This window comes from Punica granatum, chromosome 3 (genome assembly GCF_007655135.1).
Source record: "Punica granatum isolate Tunisia-2019 chromosome 3, ASM765513v2, whole genome shotgun sequence".
Classification (NCBI taxonomy): domain Eukaryota; kingdom Viridiplantae; phylum Streptophyta; class Magnoliopsida; order Myrtales; family Lythraceae; genus Punica; species Punica granatum.
The window spans coordinates 10,959,072-10,978,608 of record NC_045129.1 but is presented as its reverse complement, the minus strand read 5'-3'; the positions used below and the strand labels follow the sequence as shown (position 1 = coordinate 10,978,608).

General features: G+C 38.6%; 3 protein-coding genes across 4 annotated transcripts; 2 read left to right on the top strand and 1 right to left on the bottom strand.

The window, feature by feature from the left end:
• Nucleotides 1-302: 302 nt before the first annotated feature.
• On the bottom strand, nt 303-944 carry LOC116201322 (egg cell-secreted protein 1.4-like). The gene has a single exon (XM_031532524.1). It carries the CDS (start codon nt 870-872, stop codon nt 453-455), a length of 420 nt encoding a protein of 139 aa, XP_031388384.1. The 5' UTR covers nt 873-944; the 3' UTR covers nt 303-452.
• Nucleotides 945-1,447: 503 nt separating this feature from the next.
• LOC116202086 (WD repeat domain-containing protein 83) lies at nt 1,448-4,442 on the top strand. Of its 2 annotated transcripts, none has more exons than XM_031533606.1 (8): nt 1,448-1,839; nt 2,308-2,410; nt 2,795-2,902; nt 2,991-3,100; nt 3,361-3,468; nt 3,553-3,598; nt 3,883-4,014; nt 4,134-4,442. In XM_031533606.1, the coding sequence occupies exons 1-8, from the start codon at nt 1,733-1,735 to the stop codon at nt 4,215-4,217; spliced, it is 798 nt and encodes a 265-aa protein (XP_031389466.1). In that variant the 5' UTR covers nt 1,448-1,732; the 3' UTR covers nt 4,218-4,442. The 2 variants fall into 2 exon arrangements, with proteins under 2 accessions (XP_031389466.1, XP_031389465.1); XM_031533605.1 differs by having other exon boundaries at nt 1,457-1,862.
• Nucleotides 4,443-10,272: 5,830 nt separating this feature from the next.
• LOC116201351 (ribonucleoside-diphosphate reductase large subunit) lies at nt 10,273-15,166 on the top strand. Its single transcript, XM_031532564.1, has 17 exons — nt 10,273-10,774; nt 11,115-11,176; nt 11,260-11,347; nt 11,500-11,763; nt 11,855-12,095; nt 12,178-12,254; nt 12,376-12,546; nt 12,635-12,727; nt 12,839-12,988; nt 13,062-13,148; nt 13,262-13,426; nt 13,514-13,633; nt 13,740-13,942; nt 14,034-14,183; nt 14,262-14,409; nt 14,514-14,597; nt 14,669-15,166. The coding sequence occupies exons 1-17, from the start codon at nt 10,547-10,549 to the stop codon at nt 14,759-14,761; spliced, it is 2,424 nt and encodes an 807-aa protein (XP_031388424.1). The 5' UTR covers nt 10,273-10,546; the 3' UTR covers nt 14,762-15,166.
• The last annotated feature ends 4,371 nt before the right edge of the window (nt 15,167-19,537 follow it).

The following is a 19,537-nucleotide window of genomic DNA, read 5'->3' as shown; positions in this document are numbered from 1 at the left end:
CAGTTAATGGGGTCCGGATCTCCTCGCTCGACATGGACCTGGGCATGACTTCATTACGTCTTGCTGATTGGGCAATCACAGTGGCAGATTGATATCATTGGGATTTCTTGATCTTTTGAGTTCTTGCTTTCTTGCAGTGTACCTCGTTGCTTCTTGTCTGTACTGTTTTTCAGACAATGTACGTACACGCGATTAACTGAGTTGTAATTCTTCTTCGTTATTCATCAGATTATCGTGATTTTATCAATGAAATAAAGTGATTTCTCCTTAGTTCTTGTTCGTCAATATGATTTCCTCAATGATTAAAAACCGAAAGAATATTGGGAGATTGTATATTTCGATTGACAAAGCATATCTACACCCAATACACCTCCGATAGTTATTCAACAAAAGTGGCATTTAAAGGTAAAACCTTCATATTGTATTAGCATAATGTTCTCAGAGTCGATGAACTACGGCGAAGAAGAAGAGGCCGGGGAGGGGGCGGGGCCAGCGGCCTTGGCGTCGCAGTAGCCTCGGAGAATGTTTCCTTCCTCAGGAGTGAACCCGAGGGAGGTCAGCATAGCGGGCCAGCAGCTACGAGTGATGATATCGACGGCGGCGCAGCAAGGGGCCCCGAGGCTCGTCTCTCCATTGAGGAAGAAGAGGATGATCTCGTTCGAGCACGACTTGAGCTCCACCAGCGCATCCCAGCAGTCCACCAGCGTGGCCCCTCCAGCAGCCGCCTCTAGCCTCTGGGCAAGGCTGTGGCCCGGGTTTGATGTAGCAACAGGCAAAGGTGGAGCTTCGATCACCCTTATCGCCCCCGTGCAAGAGGCAAGGCAAGTGAAGAGCGTGATCAAGAGGATGATCGATCGGTCGAGGGTCGGCATTGTACTATAAATTTCTCGAACGGCGTGTTGCCTAGTGGAGACGTGAAACAGATGGATGAAGAACAGAGCTTGGCTTAAAGGTTTATTTATAGAGATGATCAGGAGAGTGAGGGACTGTGTAACTGATGGTCAGTGAAAGATCAAAGGGTCGATACTAACAATTAATTGATCATGTAATGTTTACTTAATTCACGTTTGAGGTCTCTTTGTGTTCCTAATTGATCTAATTCTCTATTAAAGATCTCTGCATACATTAAAGGGAGGTGAATTTTCAGAGCAATGAGATTAAAAATCGAGAATATTGAGTCGACATCGCGTAAATTTTATCATGAATAAGTACATATGGTATCGGCATCCCGAGTTAGAAGAAAGGCGAATGTAGTATAAAGAAGTGGTCAGATTTTCATCATAGATAGGTCTAAGAAGGTCATATAAGAGTAGAGAAATTGACCAATCGCGAAGGGATTGACCTAGCATGGTCTTTCTCGATGTAGCATGTTCGAGCCAAGCTTGGAATTACACGGAGAAAAATCGAAATATGACTAGACACGAACATGCTCGACACGACACGACTCGACACAAGGAAGGGGGCCTAATTAGGAGTTAGTAAGTACTAATTGTGATTGGGGCCAAGGTCCGCATATATACCATTGCAGGGCCCAAATGTGGACTCATCGCTGCCCAAAGTAGCCACTGAACCGCGTGGGACGTTCTGTTGCCGACCTGCGCAGGCGGCGGGAAGTAAGCAACGGCCGGCGACGACGCGGCGGAGGAGGCGGAGATGAGCGCGAGCGATCTTCCCCGTAAGGAGGCCAACGTGCTCAAGGGCCACGAGGGCGCGGTACTGGCAGCTCGGTTCAATGGAGACGGGAACTACTGCCTCAGCTGCGGCAAGGACCGGACCATCCGCCTGTGGAACCCTCACCGTGGGATTCAGATCAAGACCTACAAATCTCATGGCCGTGAGGTCCGCGACGTCCACTGCACCTCGTAATTGTCCTCCTTTCCCTCTATCGAGCAAGCCGTCTGGTCCGCTTTGATTGCTTGTTTCGGTAGGATGTGAATTTGAGCGGGAATGTTTCGACTAGCACGGAATTGAGTCGATTGGAACCCTAATTATTTTTGTTAGAGTGTTTTCAGATGAATAGAGCGGTTGTTACTTGGAAATGGCAGCTGTGTGCATTGGATGTTCGTCCTCTTCATATTTTGGAAATGTGTTGGTTGAAATTGAAAAATCACCAGTTGGCATTCGATAAGTAAACAAAATTGAATTGGATTCAGTTTGGATGATGCCAATACGATCGAGTTCTAGTTACTATTTGTTATGGATTCAGCCGATTAACTCGCGGTCTAGATTTTTCTCAGATTCAATCATATTAACATATTAGCTTTTGTTTGTCAGTCGATAATGAAGTCTTGTATCGGTTTATTGTAGGGACAACTCAAAGTTAGTCTCGTGCGGAGGAGACCGGCAGATCTTCTATTGGGATGTATCAACTGGTCGTGTAATCAGGAAATTTCGAGGGCATGACAGTGAGGTTTTCTCCTCTTAGCATTTGCAGCTATCCTTTTAAAACTTGAAACTCTATTTCTCATTTCCATTTCCTTGTTATTATGTAATTGGTGGTTGTAGTTTCACCAAAACCACAGCGGATTTGTTCCCTGCTATTACTGACGAGAATCGTAACGAAGAGTTTGGGGAAATTGTCTCATTTTTTGGTGACTGAAAAGTTTTATTCACGGGGAGGTCTATTGAATGCCATCATCAACTGAAAGGACTTAGTCTTGCTATAATGTTTCTTCATGAACAGTCTGCCGACAGGATTTTCAGTTGAAAGTGCCTTTTGTGTTTGAGTTCCATGATATTTGTATGTCATCCATTTACATTTGTTGCTTACTGCAACTGAGTTTTCACTCTGCAGGTGAATGCAGTGAAGTTTAATGAGTATTCATCGGTAGTGGTGTCAGCTGGCTATGATCAATCGTTGCGTGCCTGGGACTGCCGATCCCACAGCACTGAGCCAATTCAGGTCATTTGTTCTTCAAAGAAATTGATCTCTAGCCTCATGCATAACATTTATTGGTGTTTACTCATTGAGGGTCTTTGCTTGGGTGCAGATCATAGATGCATTTTCAGACAGTGTTATGTCAGTTTGTTTAACAAAAACAGAAATTATTGGAGGAAGTGTTGATGGAACGGTCAGAACGTTTGACATTCGAATTGGCAGGTATTCAAGAATTGTTAGTGACCAACGGAGGAGAAGATATGTATAAAAGTGATTACTTGGGAAGAGAGAAATTATTGGGTTTTTGAGTATATTGAAAATTTAGATTTCTTGTCCTTGAGAATCCCCTTGTGTTTTTATTAGGATTAGATTATTGCTTCTTCTTCTTTTATCATGTTTCTTAGACCGTCTCGATGCTCCTTGCACTTGGTCTAGATAATGTTAGCGGCATTTTCATCCTCTCGTTCTGTTGTTTCATACAGAGAGATATCTGATGACTTGGGGCAACCTGTTAACTGCATCTCTTTGTCGAACGACGGGAACTGTATTCTAGCGGGTTGCTTGGATTCAACAATACGTCTTCTGGACAGGTGGATTTTCATCCTCTGATCATAATAGCTATGTTTGTAGTTCTTGAAATTTGCCGTAATGCTCATACTCCTCTGGCATGGCAGGTCAACTGGTGAGCTATTGCAAGAATATAAGGGCCATACTTGCAAGGTTAGGAGAGATTTACACTTAGATCTTGATAGTTGCTCTTCATTTCTTTGCAGTGCCATTGTTCTTTCCTGTGTGTTATTGCGACACACTTATACATTGTCAGCACCCTGAGAAGCATCGTCAGTTTGGTCGGTGTTTTTGCATATCATATTCACCGTCTTTTGTTTGATCCTTTATTGCAAAATGGTTTTTACACTTAGCAGCAAATCCTTCCCTTCTGTCATTTTGTTTTACTTCCATTGCCCTAATATCATTTATTTGATCTTTCTTGCGTCTGACATAAGTCATTCAAAATGGACTGCTGCCTTACCAACACTGATGCCCATGTGACTGGCGGATCCGAGGATGGCTTCATCTATTTCTGGGACTTGGTAGATGCGTCTGTCATATCCAGTTTCCGCGTTCACACTTCAGTGGTGAGTACCTCTTTTCAACCTCTCCTTCCGTTCCTTAGCATGTCAAAAGTCTAACATAGTTCTTCTCCTATCAGTATCTGCTTCGGGTTTGGTTTACACCAGTGCCATTTTATGTGCAGGTAACTAGTGTGAGTTACCATCCAAAGGACAACTGTATGATAACAGCCTCCGTCGATGGCACCATTCGTGTTTGGAAGACATGAAAACCTGTACAGTCAATTATGACAGCCTGTACGGTCACTTATGACAGGTTCTATAGTTCAATATCCTTTCTCGGGCTTCCTTGTGTAAGGTTTGACCTCGAGGTCTCGTGCTCGACTCGAGGAGTGGTCAAGCTAAGTTATCACTTACCTGTGATTACTAATCAATACTAATGACAGAACAAGATTTCTATGAAACAGTCGTGTCAGGGCAACGGTCTTTGGTCTCCTCCATGTACTATTCGTGTCTTTTGCCTATTGGCTTTTCTGACTCAGCTCCAATAGAACAGAAAAGCAGCGTAACGTGAAACGCCATTTGCAATTGAAAATTGGACTAGAAAAATGGATAATAGCCTTTGGAATTTGACAATTTCAAGCTGGGCCCATCGTGATCGTGACCGTTGGAACGGGTCTGACTCTCTGACTCGTAAATTATCCGATGGCCCGCAAACATTCTGTAAAGTCCCCGAAGTCAACTCCGCGGGACTTTGTTCGAGGAGAGGTCTTCTCATTGTTTTTTTTTCTTTCGTTGCCCGGTCAAACTCTTTTGATGCCCCAAACGAACAACCCCATATGGATATGAAACAATACCACTAATAAGTTCAATTTGGTTGGAATCGGTGTTATCTTAAAGGAAAAGAAGATATCGGAACAATAGAACACAAGAGAACTAATCCGAAGTAGCCTGGTGATGTTTGCCCACCTTAAGATTCAAATGATATAGGAAAATTTATACATCATTTTTTAAATTTTCTTAAAATTACTGCGATTCGAACTCTTAAGTCGAAAAGTTTATGTTCTTATATATCTGCTGCAAGGACCTTGCCTTCCTCGAGTATCCTCCGGTTTCCGTCCCTGGTGATGATCTATACTGTATATATTTGCTCGGCAACGATCAGACTCGTAAATACGACGACACAGTTGTTGGTAGAGTTAACAGAAGGGATGCACAGTTCCGTAAATTGGTTGTGTGTGTTCCTCGTAATAGGTCTCATCTTCCAATGCGCGATTTTAATCGACGATGATGTATGGCAGCATCCGCTTCAAAATCTTAAAATGCTTTTTTGCCTTTCTACCTAAATTGCCCATGAGTCTCCTTTATAACTGAAAAATAAATTGCTCTACGTACTACTGAACGTGTTGAGAGTACACGTTATAATATTTTTCGTACTAATGTTGAAAGTGAGAATCGGAAGAACGACCGTGCATGCAAAGATACATGATGAAAGAAAATGAAAAATATTAAAACAGAAAAATGAGCAAAATTAGTTGACCAAATACATACTTTTTCTCTAGCTAATAAAATGAAAAGCTATATTAGTATCGATTCAATCTAAACTTTTAAACTGTAATAAATTAAACTAGAATATCACCCTCGTTACGTACAGTGTTATATAATTCTTTTAAATTAAGTGTTTTAGAACATAAATTTATAAATTTTCTAAGAAAATTATATATTTTTTGTTATTTGAAAGTATGAGTGGGTTTATTTATAAAAATTAAATGGGGTTTTTAATTAAAACTTGAAAGTTACTAACAGTAATGATATATGGGGGAAAAAACTAAAAATGGGAAGAGAGAGGAGAAATAGGAGGAGAGAAAATAGAAGAAGCGGGGAAGATAGTTAAATAATTTCCTTAATAAAAAATTTCTTAAATTCATGTACAAATTTATCTTCTATTTTTAATTACAATGGAGATTCGTGAATCTAATATAATAAAATAAAAATCCTAATAGCTAATAAGAGGCACGAGTTGTCCCATTAAATATCAAACATAAATTCTCTTGGTTATTTGGCGATAGCATGCACCACTGTGCTATACCATTTTTTGATATTTACCTTTTATTATCTATTATCTATATATATATATATGTGTATATTAATTCGGACTCCTGCAACGAGATTATTTGATTTGGCTCAACGAGAAGCTTCCACACAAACTTCTTAGGCAATCTCTCGTGCTTGCCCATCCCTTGGAATCCCTTGCATTAATAAGTTTTCAATTTTCTACATAGATATTGCAGAAGTCCTATTAATTAAATTGATTTACATATAAATTATCAATGTGTTTTAAGAATCTATATACAATTATAAAGCCGGAAACAAAGCATATGAATGTGTCATGTAAGAAAAAGTGAGTATGTAGAGTGACTTTTTGAGTCACCCGGAATAAAAATGTGCCAAATGGAGTAATGTCTTTTTGTCCTAAACTAATGAAAGGCCATAACTCACAAACTCTCTCTCACACACATACATGTACATTTGTATTGGACGGACTTTAGGTAGTGACTAGAAGAGTAATTTTATTTTAAACACGACCTACCATCAGTGAATTATCCCAATATTTATACAAGAACAACAGCAAAACAACGTAAAAATGAAAAAAAAACCTATCTTAAGAGAAGGAAACATATTACCAAAAAAAAAAACAGGGAGAGAGAGAGAAGGAACAACAAGCAAGTTATGGAAGAGAAAAATGATTGGCTTTGGGTATGTAAGGACCTAGAATACATTTGGGCAACTTAGATTTTTTTTAGCATCTTAACGTATTGTAACATATAAAATAGATAAATTCCAAGTGTTTTGGAAAGACATAACTTCTGCATGATGACAATACTAAAACTTAGAAAAAAATATTTGATAAGTAATCCATATTTTATGTATTATTTTTTTAACTTATTACCCACTAGCTTATTGGCCCCGTGCATTGTACGGATTTTATAAATAAAATTTTATTATGAAAGTTTAAATATGAAAACAATAATTGGTTTGAATTTATAATTTATATTTGCATATAAAAATTATGCAGTAAATTCAAATTTGTAATAGAAGAATATATATCTTAAGTAAGGAATTCATGTAATATATACATCATTGCAATAATCAAATTAATTTCTAAGAGAAATTAATCTAAAATTTGAATACTTTCATATAAGATCGTTAGTTTTGTTTAGAATAAGTACCTGTTTATCAACATATATTAAGTTTTATAAATTTGAACACTTTTAAATAAAATGACCCAGTCACTTAGATGAGAGTTTTATTTAATTAGGCTTTTATAAGATTAGCTATAATGCTTAAACTTTTTTAAATTAATTATAAGTTTATATAAGTATAAATGATGAATATACTTTTATTTGTTAATGATATGATAACAAGTGATTGAAATATTTTTCTTATATTTTTGAATATTTTCTTTATAATATATATTAGTTATATAAATATAAATAGTTACTTATTTTTTAAAATGATGAATATAATTTTATTTGTTAACGATACGATAATAAGTGATTGAAATATTTCATACATTTTTTAATATTTTCTTTATAATATATATAGTATATTAATATATGAATTAGTAATGATTTTACCAATTTGTCCCTGTATCATTTTGACATTTTCTTTTTTACCCCTATTTAATGCATTGATTACAACTTTATTTATATATTTGTAATATTTTAATTATATCTTTCGTCTCGTGTATTCAATTTACTGGCCCATATATTGACTATAGTATATGATTATTTTAGACTTTTGCTATGAGAGATCTCTATTTGTCCAACGAGAATCTTCCATAAGACTTCCCTCAGCTCATGATCAAAAGTCCATTCACAGCCTCTGTATTAATGCGTTATGTGATTATCAAGATGAATTCATTAATTACATAATAGATAATACACAAAAAATGAGATAGAGAAGCTAGTTCGAAATTTTATCCTATCAGCATTCATAACTTTAATTTTAAATATTAATTAAAGTCATAAAACGCAAAGGTCCGTGCCATGCTTGGGCCGCTTTACTAGTCTTTCTTAGTAGACAAATAAGATCGTATTTTAAGAAAATAAATAAGAAAATACTATAACATGGTTTTGTCCGAGTGATTATTCATTTCTTCTTTTTTTACTCGTGATTGAGAAATTATTACTTTTCGATTGATTGAGTAGACTCATCTAAAAAAAGGGAAAAAAAGAAGAAGAAGAAGAAGAAAAAGATGCTTACGAAACAACACACGCACTCTCTCCCATGACATACGCAGAGAAGGAAAACGCGGTCTGCGTCTCCTCTCCTTCCTCATAAAGCAAAGGAAAAGAAAAGAAAACCGTTTACAGACAGCGCACGCTTAGTCGGTCATAGATGTTCATGAAATTGAATTGAACCAATCTCTCTCTCTCTCTCTCTCTCTCATTCATTGTCACCTATCCATTCTCATCGAAGAAAATATCTCCAATGGCCAATCATCATCACCAGGAGCTTTTACAATTACACCGACATGTGAGCAAGTGGGAGCGCGACTCTGAGGGCTTCACGGAGTCGGACGTGCTGTTGGCGGCTCGGCAGCTCATGCAGCTCAGCGAAGACAAAGAGAACAGCTACAGCAGCGGTGGCATAGTCAGCAGCTGCAAGAAGGACAAGAAGAAAAGGAAGAAGAAGAAGAAGAAGAAGCGGAAGAGAGACGACGATGGAGTGGAATCTGATCAGCATACGTCGATAGGCCCATGTGACGAGGTAACACCATCTGCAAGGTTAATACCGCTGGTGGAAGGAGTTTTCGGGGGAGAAGAGGAAGTTCACTGGCTGAACAAGAGAAGAAGATATAGAGATGTGGCTGATATCTACACCGCGACCGAACCTGTCAAATGTTAACGGACCGTGGCACAAAGGCGCCTTGCCACTACTAACTGATGAGGTATGTACGTGCAGTGTAAGCGAAGGCAAAGACCAGCCAGCTTTTGATACCTCCTAACTGTCGTGGCGCAGTAAGGTGATAGCTCATAGTCATAGGCACGCAGGTTAATTTTGATTATACTGCCAATCGATAACGGTGAAGAGAAACAACATATAAGGATCGCTCCTATTAGTGTATATATGATCATTGTAATCTGTGATGATGAATTTATTATCGGGATGTGTAAGCATAACGTTGGCTATGCCTCCCTTCGCCCGATGTAGTTCGAATTGTGAGATAGATGTATATATTTTGATCTACATTACGGCCAGAAGGGGGCTGAAGGGGAGACGGAAGGAAGACTGGGAGTAAAAAAAATAGATTGCCGTTTATGGCTCTGATATGATATTGTATTAGAGAAGGGATCGAAGCGAAAATCCACCATTAAATAGAGATCAGAGTACAACAAATATGGTTAATTACGAAGATTATGAGAATCGAATGTCATATATATCATGAATGTAAGAGCAACAGATTATCGAGTCCTAATCTTATTGAATCCGGTCATGATTCTGTCCATTAGTTATGTCGCGGCAAACACATTCTAAGAACAAAAAATTGCTCTTTCAGGGATCTTTAATTGCATAGAATTCGATGGTCTGTCAGCCCACAATCTATACTAAAGTAAGTAATCAGGCCCTTCTGCTGGCTTTCCTCGAGCCCAAAATTTATTTAGGCCACATTTACGACGGGATCAACTTAATATCTTCGACGCTCCTCCTAAGTCATCGAACCATCAGGCATCGACCCGCTCATTTAGGTCTTATTCCATCATGTCTAGCACTCCACGAGCAGATCGTGCGAGCAGGTTAGCCCCCCAATCTCACCTCTCTGCCCGATACCCAAATTTTCATGTTTCCGTTGTCCCATTTGTTTTCTTTAAGAAATACTCATCAGAACTCACGACCGACACAATTACATATAGGATGGACTGTCAGGATAATTCAAGACTTCCAACGGTAGCAAGAGATGGGCTTCTCATCAGGAGAGCAACCTTTGAATTTGAACAAAATCCCACTTCTTCATGTGAATTCATCTTTTTCTTCAAATTTTTATTTGGCACGTTCTTCATGTAAGATATGAATTCCCAATTGGATGCAGAATCAATGGGCAAAAGCCCATAATATCGCAGACAAGAAGCGGCCTAATTCGCGCCAAAATTCCAAAAATTGGCGCCAACGCCAAAAGTGGGGAACGCTCCTAACAGTAAGAATAAAAATCTTTCCCTTTAAAATTGAAATTCAATTTCCCGTATGGTCCCCACCCCTCCTTTCTCAAGTGGGCCCCACCACGGATCCCCCATTTCCAGCACCAAAAGCCTCCGCGCTCGCTCCTCCCTCCTCCATTTTGCCGCCAAACTTTCAAATACCAGAGAGGGAAAAACCCTAAAATCCCCCATAAATTTTCAAGTTTTGAACACCCCAAAACTTCCCCAGCACTCCATTGCCAACCATCCCACCTATATAATAAGCACCCAATCCCTCCATTCCCGTGATCTGTGCAGAACCGAATAGCCCATTTCTGCCCTGCATTGATCTTGGCAGAGGACCTGTTCGACGAATTACCCCAGTGAGAGCGTGATATCCCTCTTTTCTCCTGGCGAACATGTACGTCGTCAAGAGAGACGGGCGCCAGGAGGCGGTCCACTTCGATAAGATCACCGCGAGGCTGAAGAAGCTCAGTTATGGGCTCAGCACCGAGCACTGTGACCCCGTGTTGGTGTCCCAGAAGGTGTGTGCTGGGGTGTACAAGGGCGTCACCACCAGTCAGCTTGATGAGTTGGCGGCTGAGACCGCTGCTGCTATGACTGCCAATCATCCCGATTATGCCTGCGTGAGTAGTTCTCTTCTCACTATCTCTGTATCTTACTCGGTGGGTTTCATTAAGGAGGATATTATCTAGGCTGTGGACCATGAATTACCGTTTCTTTATGGGTCGTAATTGTTGGGTTTGAATTATCTGGGCATGGTATGATTTATGTTTCGTTTCTGCTCATTACAAGGAATTAGTATCTGTTTGTGGTCTGGATTTGCTTTGCTGATGATTAGTAATAGATTTTAGGCTCTGTGAATTGTTTGTATGGTTAATTCGTTGTTATCAAAATTGGTTTTTTGATCAGTGGGGTTTAAAGGTTTAATTTGGATGTTTATGCTCATCTTAACCTCTCTTTCAGTTGGCTGCTCGGATTGCTGTATCAAATCTTCACAAGAACACCAAGAAGTCGTTCTCTGAGACGTAAGTTCTTATCAAATTACACTTTCCCACGTGATATGTGAACATAAGGAGCTTATTTTAATTTATTTGGATTATTGGTGCAGGATCAAGGATATGTATAGCCATTTCAATGAGAGATCTGGTCTAAAGGCTCCTCTGATTGCTGATGATGTGTATGAAATAATCATGAAGGTATGCCCATTGCTTCAGAAGGATTATTCTCATGTCTGATTTCTGTAATTTGACCATTAGAGTTTTGCTTCTGAGTTATCTGCAGTGAAGTTTACATTTTTGTAATTCTGTTACTGTCTCTCCTTACCCGATGTTGGTTTACTTTGTAACAGAATGCTGCTCGTCTGGACAGTGAGATCATCTATGATCGAGACTTCGACTATGATTACTTTGGGTTTAAAACCCTTGAGAGGTCTTACCTCTTGAAGGTCCAGGGGAAGGTCGTGGAGAGACCCCAGCACATGTTGATGAGGGTTGCTGTTGGAATCCATAAGGATGACATTGACTCTGTCATTAGAACCTATCATATGATGTCTCAGCGGTGGTTCACTCATGCATCTCCTACGCTCTTTAATGCAGGAACACCGAGGCCCCAGGTATGTTGAATGTGCAGAAAACTGAACCTCTCGATTTTTGTGCAAATTGTGTCTTTTAACCTTGTATGGTTTTGTTGATTCCTTTCTGCAGCTGAGCAGCTGCTTCCTGGTGTGCATGAAAGAGGACAGCATTGAAGGAATTTATGATACGTTGAAGGAGTGTGCTGTCATCAGCAAATCAGCTGGAGGGATTGGGGTATCAGTTCATAATATTCGTGCAACTGGTAGTTATATCAGAGGGACAAATGGCACATCTAATGGCATTGTTCCAATGCTACGTGTCTTCAATGATACTGCTCGTTATGTTGATCAAGGGGGAGGCAAGAGAAAAGGTACAGTTACATTCTATTCTTTGTTATTTTATTCAGGCTTAACATCTGTTACTCATCGTTCTTTTGGCTATGCCACATGTAGGTGCTTTTGCTGTGTACTTGGAGCCATGGCATGCTGATATTTTTGAGTTCCTTGATCTCAGGAAGAACCATGGAAAGGTAGTTTTATGCTTTAGGAGGCTGTCCTTTGTTATTTGACCCATGATATGGCTGAGTTTACTGATCTATTGGTGCATTGTTCTCTCTTTGGATTCTGTAATAATTAATTATAATATTGCAGGAAGAGCACCGAGCTCGTGATTTATTCTATGCCCTTTGGGTACCTGACCTCTTTATGGAAAGGGTCCAAAGTAATGGTGTGTGGTCATTATTTTGCCCAAATGAGGCTCCAGGATTGGCAGATTGCTGGGGTGAAGAATATGAGAAGTTGTATACTCAGTATGAAAGACAGGTAAAACTAACTTTTAAGGTTATGTCTTGTTTATAAAATCTATGTAGTATCTGCAAGGAGAATGAACATCTGTTATCTGTTTGCTCAGGGTAAAGTAAAGAAAGTTGTCCAAGCACAGAATCTCTGGTTTGAGATACTCAAATCCCAGATAGAAACTGGGACACCCTACATGCTTTTTAAGGTAAAACGCCTTGGTGTATGTACATGTTTGCCTCATTTTCTCATAAGACCAGAGTCAACTGTTTCTTTGACTGTCATTAAATAGTTTATTCTGTCTGTGTTGCTCTTCTAGGATACTTGCAACAAAAAGAGCAATCAGCAGAATCTGGGAACTATCAAATCTTCAAATTTGTGCACTGAGATTATTGAATACACAAGTCCAACAGAAACTGCTGTGTGTAATCTTGCATCAATTGCCTTGCCACGTTATGTCCGAGAGAAGGTAGGGCATCTATTTCTGAAATTTTTTTACTCTGATTTTTTATTCATCTGATGGTGAGGTTTATTTGTCACAGAATATCCCCATGGAGTCCCATCCCTCTAAACTTGTTGGTAGCAGAGGCTCAAGGAATCGATATTTTGATTTTGAGAAGCTGGGGGAGGTTTGTATTACTTAATAATTTTGTTTTGTTTGGAGTGGAATCTTCTCTTCTGGGATGGGATTTTTCTTGAATTCTGTCTTATAAGCTTTTCCTCTCTTGTTATCTGCTGGCAGGTTGCCTCTATAATTACTGCAAACTTGAACAAAATCATTGATGTAAATTACTACCCTGTTGAAACTGCAAGAACCTCAAATCTGCGGCATAGGCCCATTGGCATTGGTGTCCAGGGTCTTGCCGACACATTCATCTTGCTGGGAATGGCGTTTGATTCACCCGAGGTGAAGCTATTGCCTGATCTTTCCCAGCAATTAATCATGAGCTCATTCTATTCTGAGTACTGACTGTAGGTTCCTTATGAACTTCAGGCTCAGCAATTAAACAAGGACATATTTGAAACCATATACTATCATGCTCTAAAAGCTTCCTGTGAGTTGGCTGCAAAAGAAGGGCCTTATGAGACGTACTATGGAAGCCCTGTGAGCAAGGTATGTGGGCCTGCAATTTTTCATATTCTGTTTGCACATCCCTTTGACTTGGGATGGTGCCTAATGAAATGCTTTGAGGCTAAATATAGTGTTTATAATATATCAGGGTATTGTTCAGCCTGATATGTGGGGTGTGACTCCATCGGACCGCTGGGACTGGAATGGTCTCCGGGGAATGATAGCCAATAATGGAGTGAGGAATTCGCTTCTCATAGCCCCAATGCCTACTGCTTCGACCAGTCAGATTCTTGGGAACAATGAGTGCTTTGAACCCTATACATCCAATATCTACAGTAGGAGAGTTCTGAGGTTTGTTTTGATGTCCTTTCCTTTTCTGGCTGCTTGATTGATGAAATGGGTTTATTGGCATTATTCTCAACATTATGCTTTGTTTTTGCAGTGGTGAATTTGTTGTGGTGAACAAGCATCTGCTTCATGACCTGACTGAGATGGGTCTATGGTCCCCAGACTTGAAGAACAAGATCATATATGAGAGTGGTTCTGTTCAAAACATTCCTGAAATTCCTGAAGAACTGAAACTCATCTACAAGTAACTAAATTTTTCCTAACTAGTTCCTTGTGTTGGTTCATCTTTGTTTGTTGTGTTGAGATGATTTCGTTTGTCCAGGACTGTGTGGGAGATCAAGCAGAAGACATTGGTTGATATGGCTGTTGATCGTGGATGTTATATAGACCAAAGCCAAAGCCTGAATATTCATATGGACCAGCCCAATTTTGGGAAGCTCACTTCCTTACATTTCTATGCATGGTCCAAGGTATTCATGTGACCCCGTGAAAGTTGTCTAATCATTAACATTGACCGATGTAGAGGTCTTGCATTTGTTGATTCTCTTAACCTCTTTGTTTGTGCTGTGTGTAGGGTTTGAAGACAGGGATGTATTACTTGCGATCCCGGGCTGCAGCTGATGCCATCAAGTTCACAGTTGATACTACAGCTCTCAAGGTAATGAGTGCCTCTCTCGTTTAAGTTGCTAATCTATTTAGACTCTCTAATCACATGTCCGGGTATCTCAGGAGCCCAAGCCTGCAGAAGATGATGGCACTCAGATGGCACAGATGGTGTGCTCTTTGATGAATCGGGAAGAGTGCATGGCTTGTGGAAGTTAGAACAAGTTTCGACAGATGGCTGATATTTTACTGCTTGTGCATGGAAGGCTTGAGGATCTGTATATAAGCTCAAATAGTTCATTAGGGTTTCAGATTTTGTTTATGTCGTGGGGGATCTAGGAACAACAGTTGAATCTCGTTGCAGTGAACTTCTGGTTCTTTGGCGGTGGTGTTTTTGTTGAAAGCTGTTCTTAATAACTAGTTATCGAACGCGGAAAGAATTCAGCGACATTATGTAATTGATATTGATCTAAGCTGTACTGCTCGGCATGATTATAGGAATGATGTGGAAAGATTCGGTATGGTCCTGTAACGTAGATGATTCCTTAGGTAATTGATGCTATATGTTGAACCTTCCCATGATGGTGTGGTTGTTTAAATTAGAAGAAGACTTTCTTCCAACTTGGAATATGCTTTATCGTGCAAGATTTTCTCGGGCAAAGGCAAACAAGTTGGAGTTGAAGGAATTCAAGGTTTTGACAAAATTGAAAGTGACGAAACCTCAAAAAGATAACCTACCTCTACTATGTTTGACTCTGAGTTGCACTAATTGCTTACAGTATGAGAAAAGGAAAATTACACTTTTTCCGTGTGGAGTATCTGGAAGTTAAGATTGAATCTTAATTAATTTAGTCGAGTCGGCACGGTTTATAAATGGATAAAATTTTAACAGCGTGAATTTTTTGTATTTATAAAAATTTGGATTTGAGATTTTATTTAAGTGGAATAAGATTCGAACTGTTTGAATCAATTTATATTGATAAGGAAAACTACACTTTTAACCATTACTTTGGATGCTTTTTTATTTTAGTCTACTTTCTTTTTCTGTTTTTTTTTGTTCATTTTCATTCAAAAGCTGTACTTACTTTTCTATTTTAGCCCATCTGCTTTTTTTTTTGTTTGTTTTTATCCCGTACCTTAAGTTACTTTTTTATTTTCATCCTTTTCAATTTTTTATTAGAGAAAAATGAACTTTGGTCTTCAATTTTAATTATTTTTTCGATTTCATCATAGTACTCTTTTTCCTTCAATAACGTTCTTCATGTTAAACGTTACATATTTCTTAGTCTTCTCCTTTAATTTTTCAATCATAAATGCTAAAATCATATTAAACTAAAAGTTATTTTCAAAAAAATCGAACTATTAGTTTAAAAAATATGATGAAACATGGAGATGAAGAGAAGGATGCAAGCCCAATCGCGTATAGCATCACATAGACGATGTCCTTGGTAACATTCCATGTCCCTCTCTTCATGAAGATGGAAAATTGAAATTAAAAATTTTAAAAATTAAAACAAATATATTTGAGCTAGAGAGAAAGGGTGGTGGGGCTCAACACCTAGCGACCACTGTATTGTGCAAGGTTGTTAGGAGCTCACCTCTAGTAATGTTGGCTACTGCCCTACTCAAAGAGATAGAGCAGTAGATCTAAATACAACTGTTCCGTCGAAAAAAGAAACAATCATTCCACCGAAAAAAGAAGCAACCGTGACACCGGGCATGCTGTGGTCGCCACTTCACCGAATGAAGTCGTCGGCGACATCATCCGACTCACAGTGGCCAATTTTAGCCTCTACCACTTTGATCTCTCTTCACTATCTTTTTCTTTGTAAAGAGAGAAGGGGGACATCACAGAAAGTCATTGACCATTGTATTAACGTCCGACGTTTCCCCTCCTTCGTTCACCTTTTCTCTCTACAATCTTCCTCCTATTTTTTTAATATTTTAAAATATATTTTATTGTAAAAAAGTTCGTACTACATTTTTGCGGGAGACTTAAACACAAAAGACTAAATAATAAATTTTTTAGTCGTAAAGAAAAAATTGCGAAGAAAGAAAGAGGGAATTAGGATATAATTTAAAAAGTTACAGAAGTTGGGACCAACACATAATATTTTCCTAATTGAAAATTTAATTAGAGGACAAAAACATAAAAGCAACCAAAAGTATAGGACGAAAATGAACAAATAAAAAGGAAAAGGGCTAAAACAGAAAAGCAAGTAAAGCGATTGGATGAAAACAAATAAAAGATAGAAAGTGAACTAAAATAGAAAAGCGTCTAAAGATAGTGGGCTAAAAGTGTAGTTTTTCCTATGGAAAGTATAAAGATGTTCTTAATTAGACTACAAGAGTCTCTCTCCCAGGTCTCTAAAGTGGGCCTAGCTCTTACATATAGGCGCCACATCATTCAGAGATACACTCAGCAAAAAGAGAAATCTCCCAGTTGTCTGAGCTTGCAAGTCTCTGAAGAGCTAATACACTCAATTAAATTAATATAACTAATATTATATATAATCATATATAATTATTATTGATAATTAACATTAAGTATTTTTAATTAAACATAGTTAAAATTTATTTAAATTAATAGACAATAATAATAAAAATTAATTAAATTAATTAAAACTCGTTACAAGAAAATAAAATTACATGACGTTCAAGCCAAAAAAATGCATGATGAACGACAATTTAGTGGGTAATTTAGCGGGTATGTTGAAATTGTCAAATATGTTTCACCAAGTTTGCTTGTAGTTATCAATGCTTTTCTCTATCCCAAAGGTTGAAATGATTTCGAACATATTCCTCATATGGAGCAAAAATTTTCTTCTCTAGCTTCGGTAATGGTAAGTTGTTGGCCACATCATCGTATGAGAAGTTCACATTATACGTGTTCTTCTCATCCTCAACAATCATATTATGGATTATAATGCAAACTCTCAGAATCATTCCAACCTTCTTCATGGGCCAAGATCGAGCAGGGCTACGTATAATTGCGAAGCAAGACTGTGGGCCTTCCCTATCCGTAGCAGGCGTTAGACATCTTCTGTGCTAGACATTCGCAAGTGTTGGCCCTCGAAAACTGAAACAACGCTTTGGATGAACTTTTCCAAGCATTGATTGCGATGCTCTCCCCTATTCGGAGATAGTCGTCAACGGCATCAGCTGCTACTCCGTACGCCAATATACGCATGGCAGCCTTGCATTTTTGCAGCGAGGATAAGGCTATGTTGCGTGCTACATCGAACCTTTGTTGGAAATATGGATCAAGATTTGAGAGGCTATCGACAATACAAAGGAACACATGTTCTCACATTCCGAATCTTCGCCAGAATGTCTCAGGAGGGTACATCAGCTCCTCAGTAAAGTAGTCCTTCAGAAGGCGTCGGTGTCCTGCAACATGTTCTATGTTTATTGTCCCCTTACTAGGTTTGAAGGAAGAGCTTTCCCCATACATCCCTTGCTGCATTTGTTCAAGGAGTTCAAGGCAGCGCACTTCTGTATCATCAAGCAACATCTCTTCCATCTAATCTAAGGGATCCAAAGAGAAGTCGTCGGATTGATCAAGGTTTTTGACCATGTTTAGAGGTTGGATATTGGATAAGTGTTTTGAGAGGATGTGTATCAGTGCAGATGAGAGGATGTGAGGAGTGCAAATGAGCTTGAAAGCATTTTATAGAGAGGAAGTGATTAAAATGACTAGTTTCCGACTGCTACTTTTCAACGACTATTTTCCAACAGCTACTTTTTAACGACTACTTTCAAATGTCTATTTTTTAACGGCTAGTTATTCAAATTTATATTAATTAATAACTTTCAATAAGACATGATATAGCAAAAGTTAAATTTCATTACATAGTGAAGATTAAAAACATAAATTCAAATTACATAGTTAAAATTGAAACATAATATTACAAGTACTTTGCTAAGAACTTATGCGAGCATCTTCTCATGAATGGCAAGTTTTGCTAGTGAATATCCAGTTGTATTTGTATTAAGGATTTTGAGATTTTAGGAATTAGGATTTGGGGGGCAGTTTGGATTTTGCATGTAAAACTAGAAAGCATTCGAAATTTGGCGACATTTTTCGGGTCGAAGAAGAAGATAGAGTGTAATTTGGGGGTGAAAATGATTTTAAGTTCAAATGGGTATTTATAAGGGTAGTTTGCAATTTTTTCAAAAAACAAAAAAAAAATTGAAATTTGGCTGGTTAACGGCCGAAATTCCGACTGTTGGCACCAACAACCATATTTTAGGCTGTTGGCATCAACGACGTTATTTTTAAAAAATTTAAAAGGAAAAAGCGGGTGTCGCGTGGGCCCTACAACTGCCACGCGACAGCCACTCATTCGTCTCTTTGCAGAGAGACGAGGCTTCGCTCGTGGAGAGACACCGAGCTTCTCTAGCGGCATAGAGGCACAACACGCATCTCTCTATACGCCACATGGTGTGGAGAAATACGCACAGTGTTGCTGCCAAAGATGATCTTAGAATCTCTCAGCTTTTGAGTTTTGACAATTTCAAAAATTGTACGGACATAAGTCTTGGACCTGTAGATTAGACTGTCATTAGGTCTGAAACCATGTGGAATACATTGTTAGATTAATGAATAGAAACAACCCCTATCATCAATTTACTTTTAGCATAACGGTGAGGTTTTTCTCGGGTTAATACTTCCTTATTTACGCTAAGCCAACTATCGATGTTAGGCCCTGTGCATTAACTGGAGTTATTTCCAATAGTCTCCGACAAGATTTAAGCTTAGGATCTTAGGGTTAAACTCTCTTGTTATCAAATCCAAACTCCTTATCATTTCTACATATCAATCTCTTGAGCCAACTTATCTGCATGAACTGTGTGGCTGGACTAATTTTTTTAAGTGGACTCGTAAGGTGTGCTCACCTAAGTAGAGGGATTAGTAAGAGAAAATTTTCGACGCCCCTCGTTAAGAAATAAACAAAACATAAATCAATTTTTGTTTTCTTTTTTGGTCTTTCC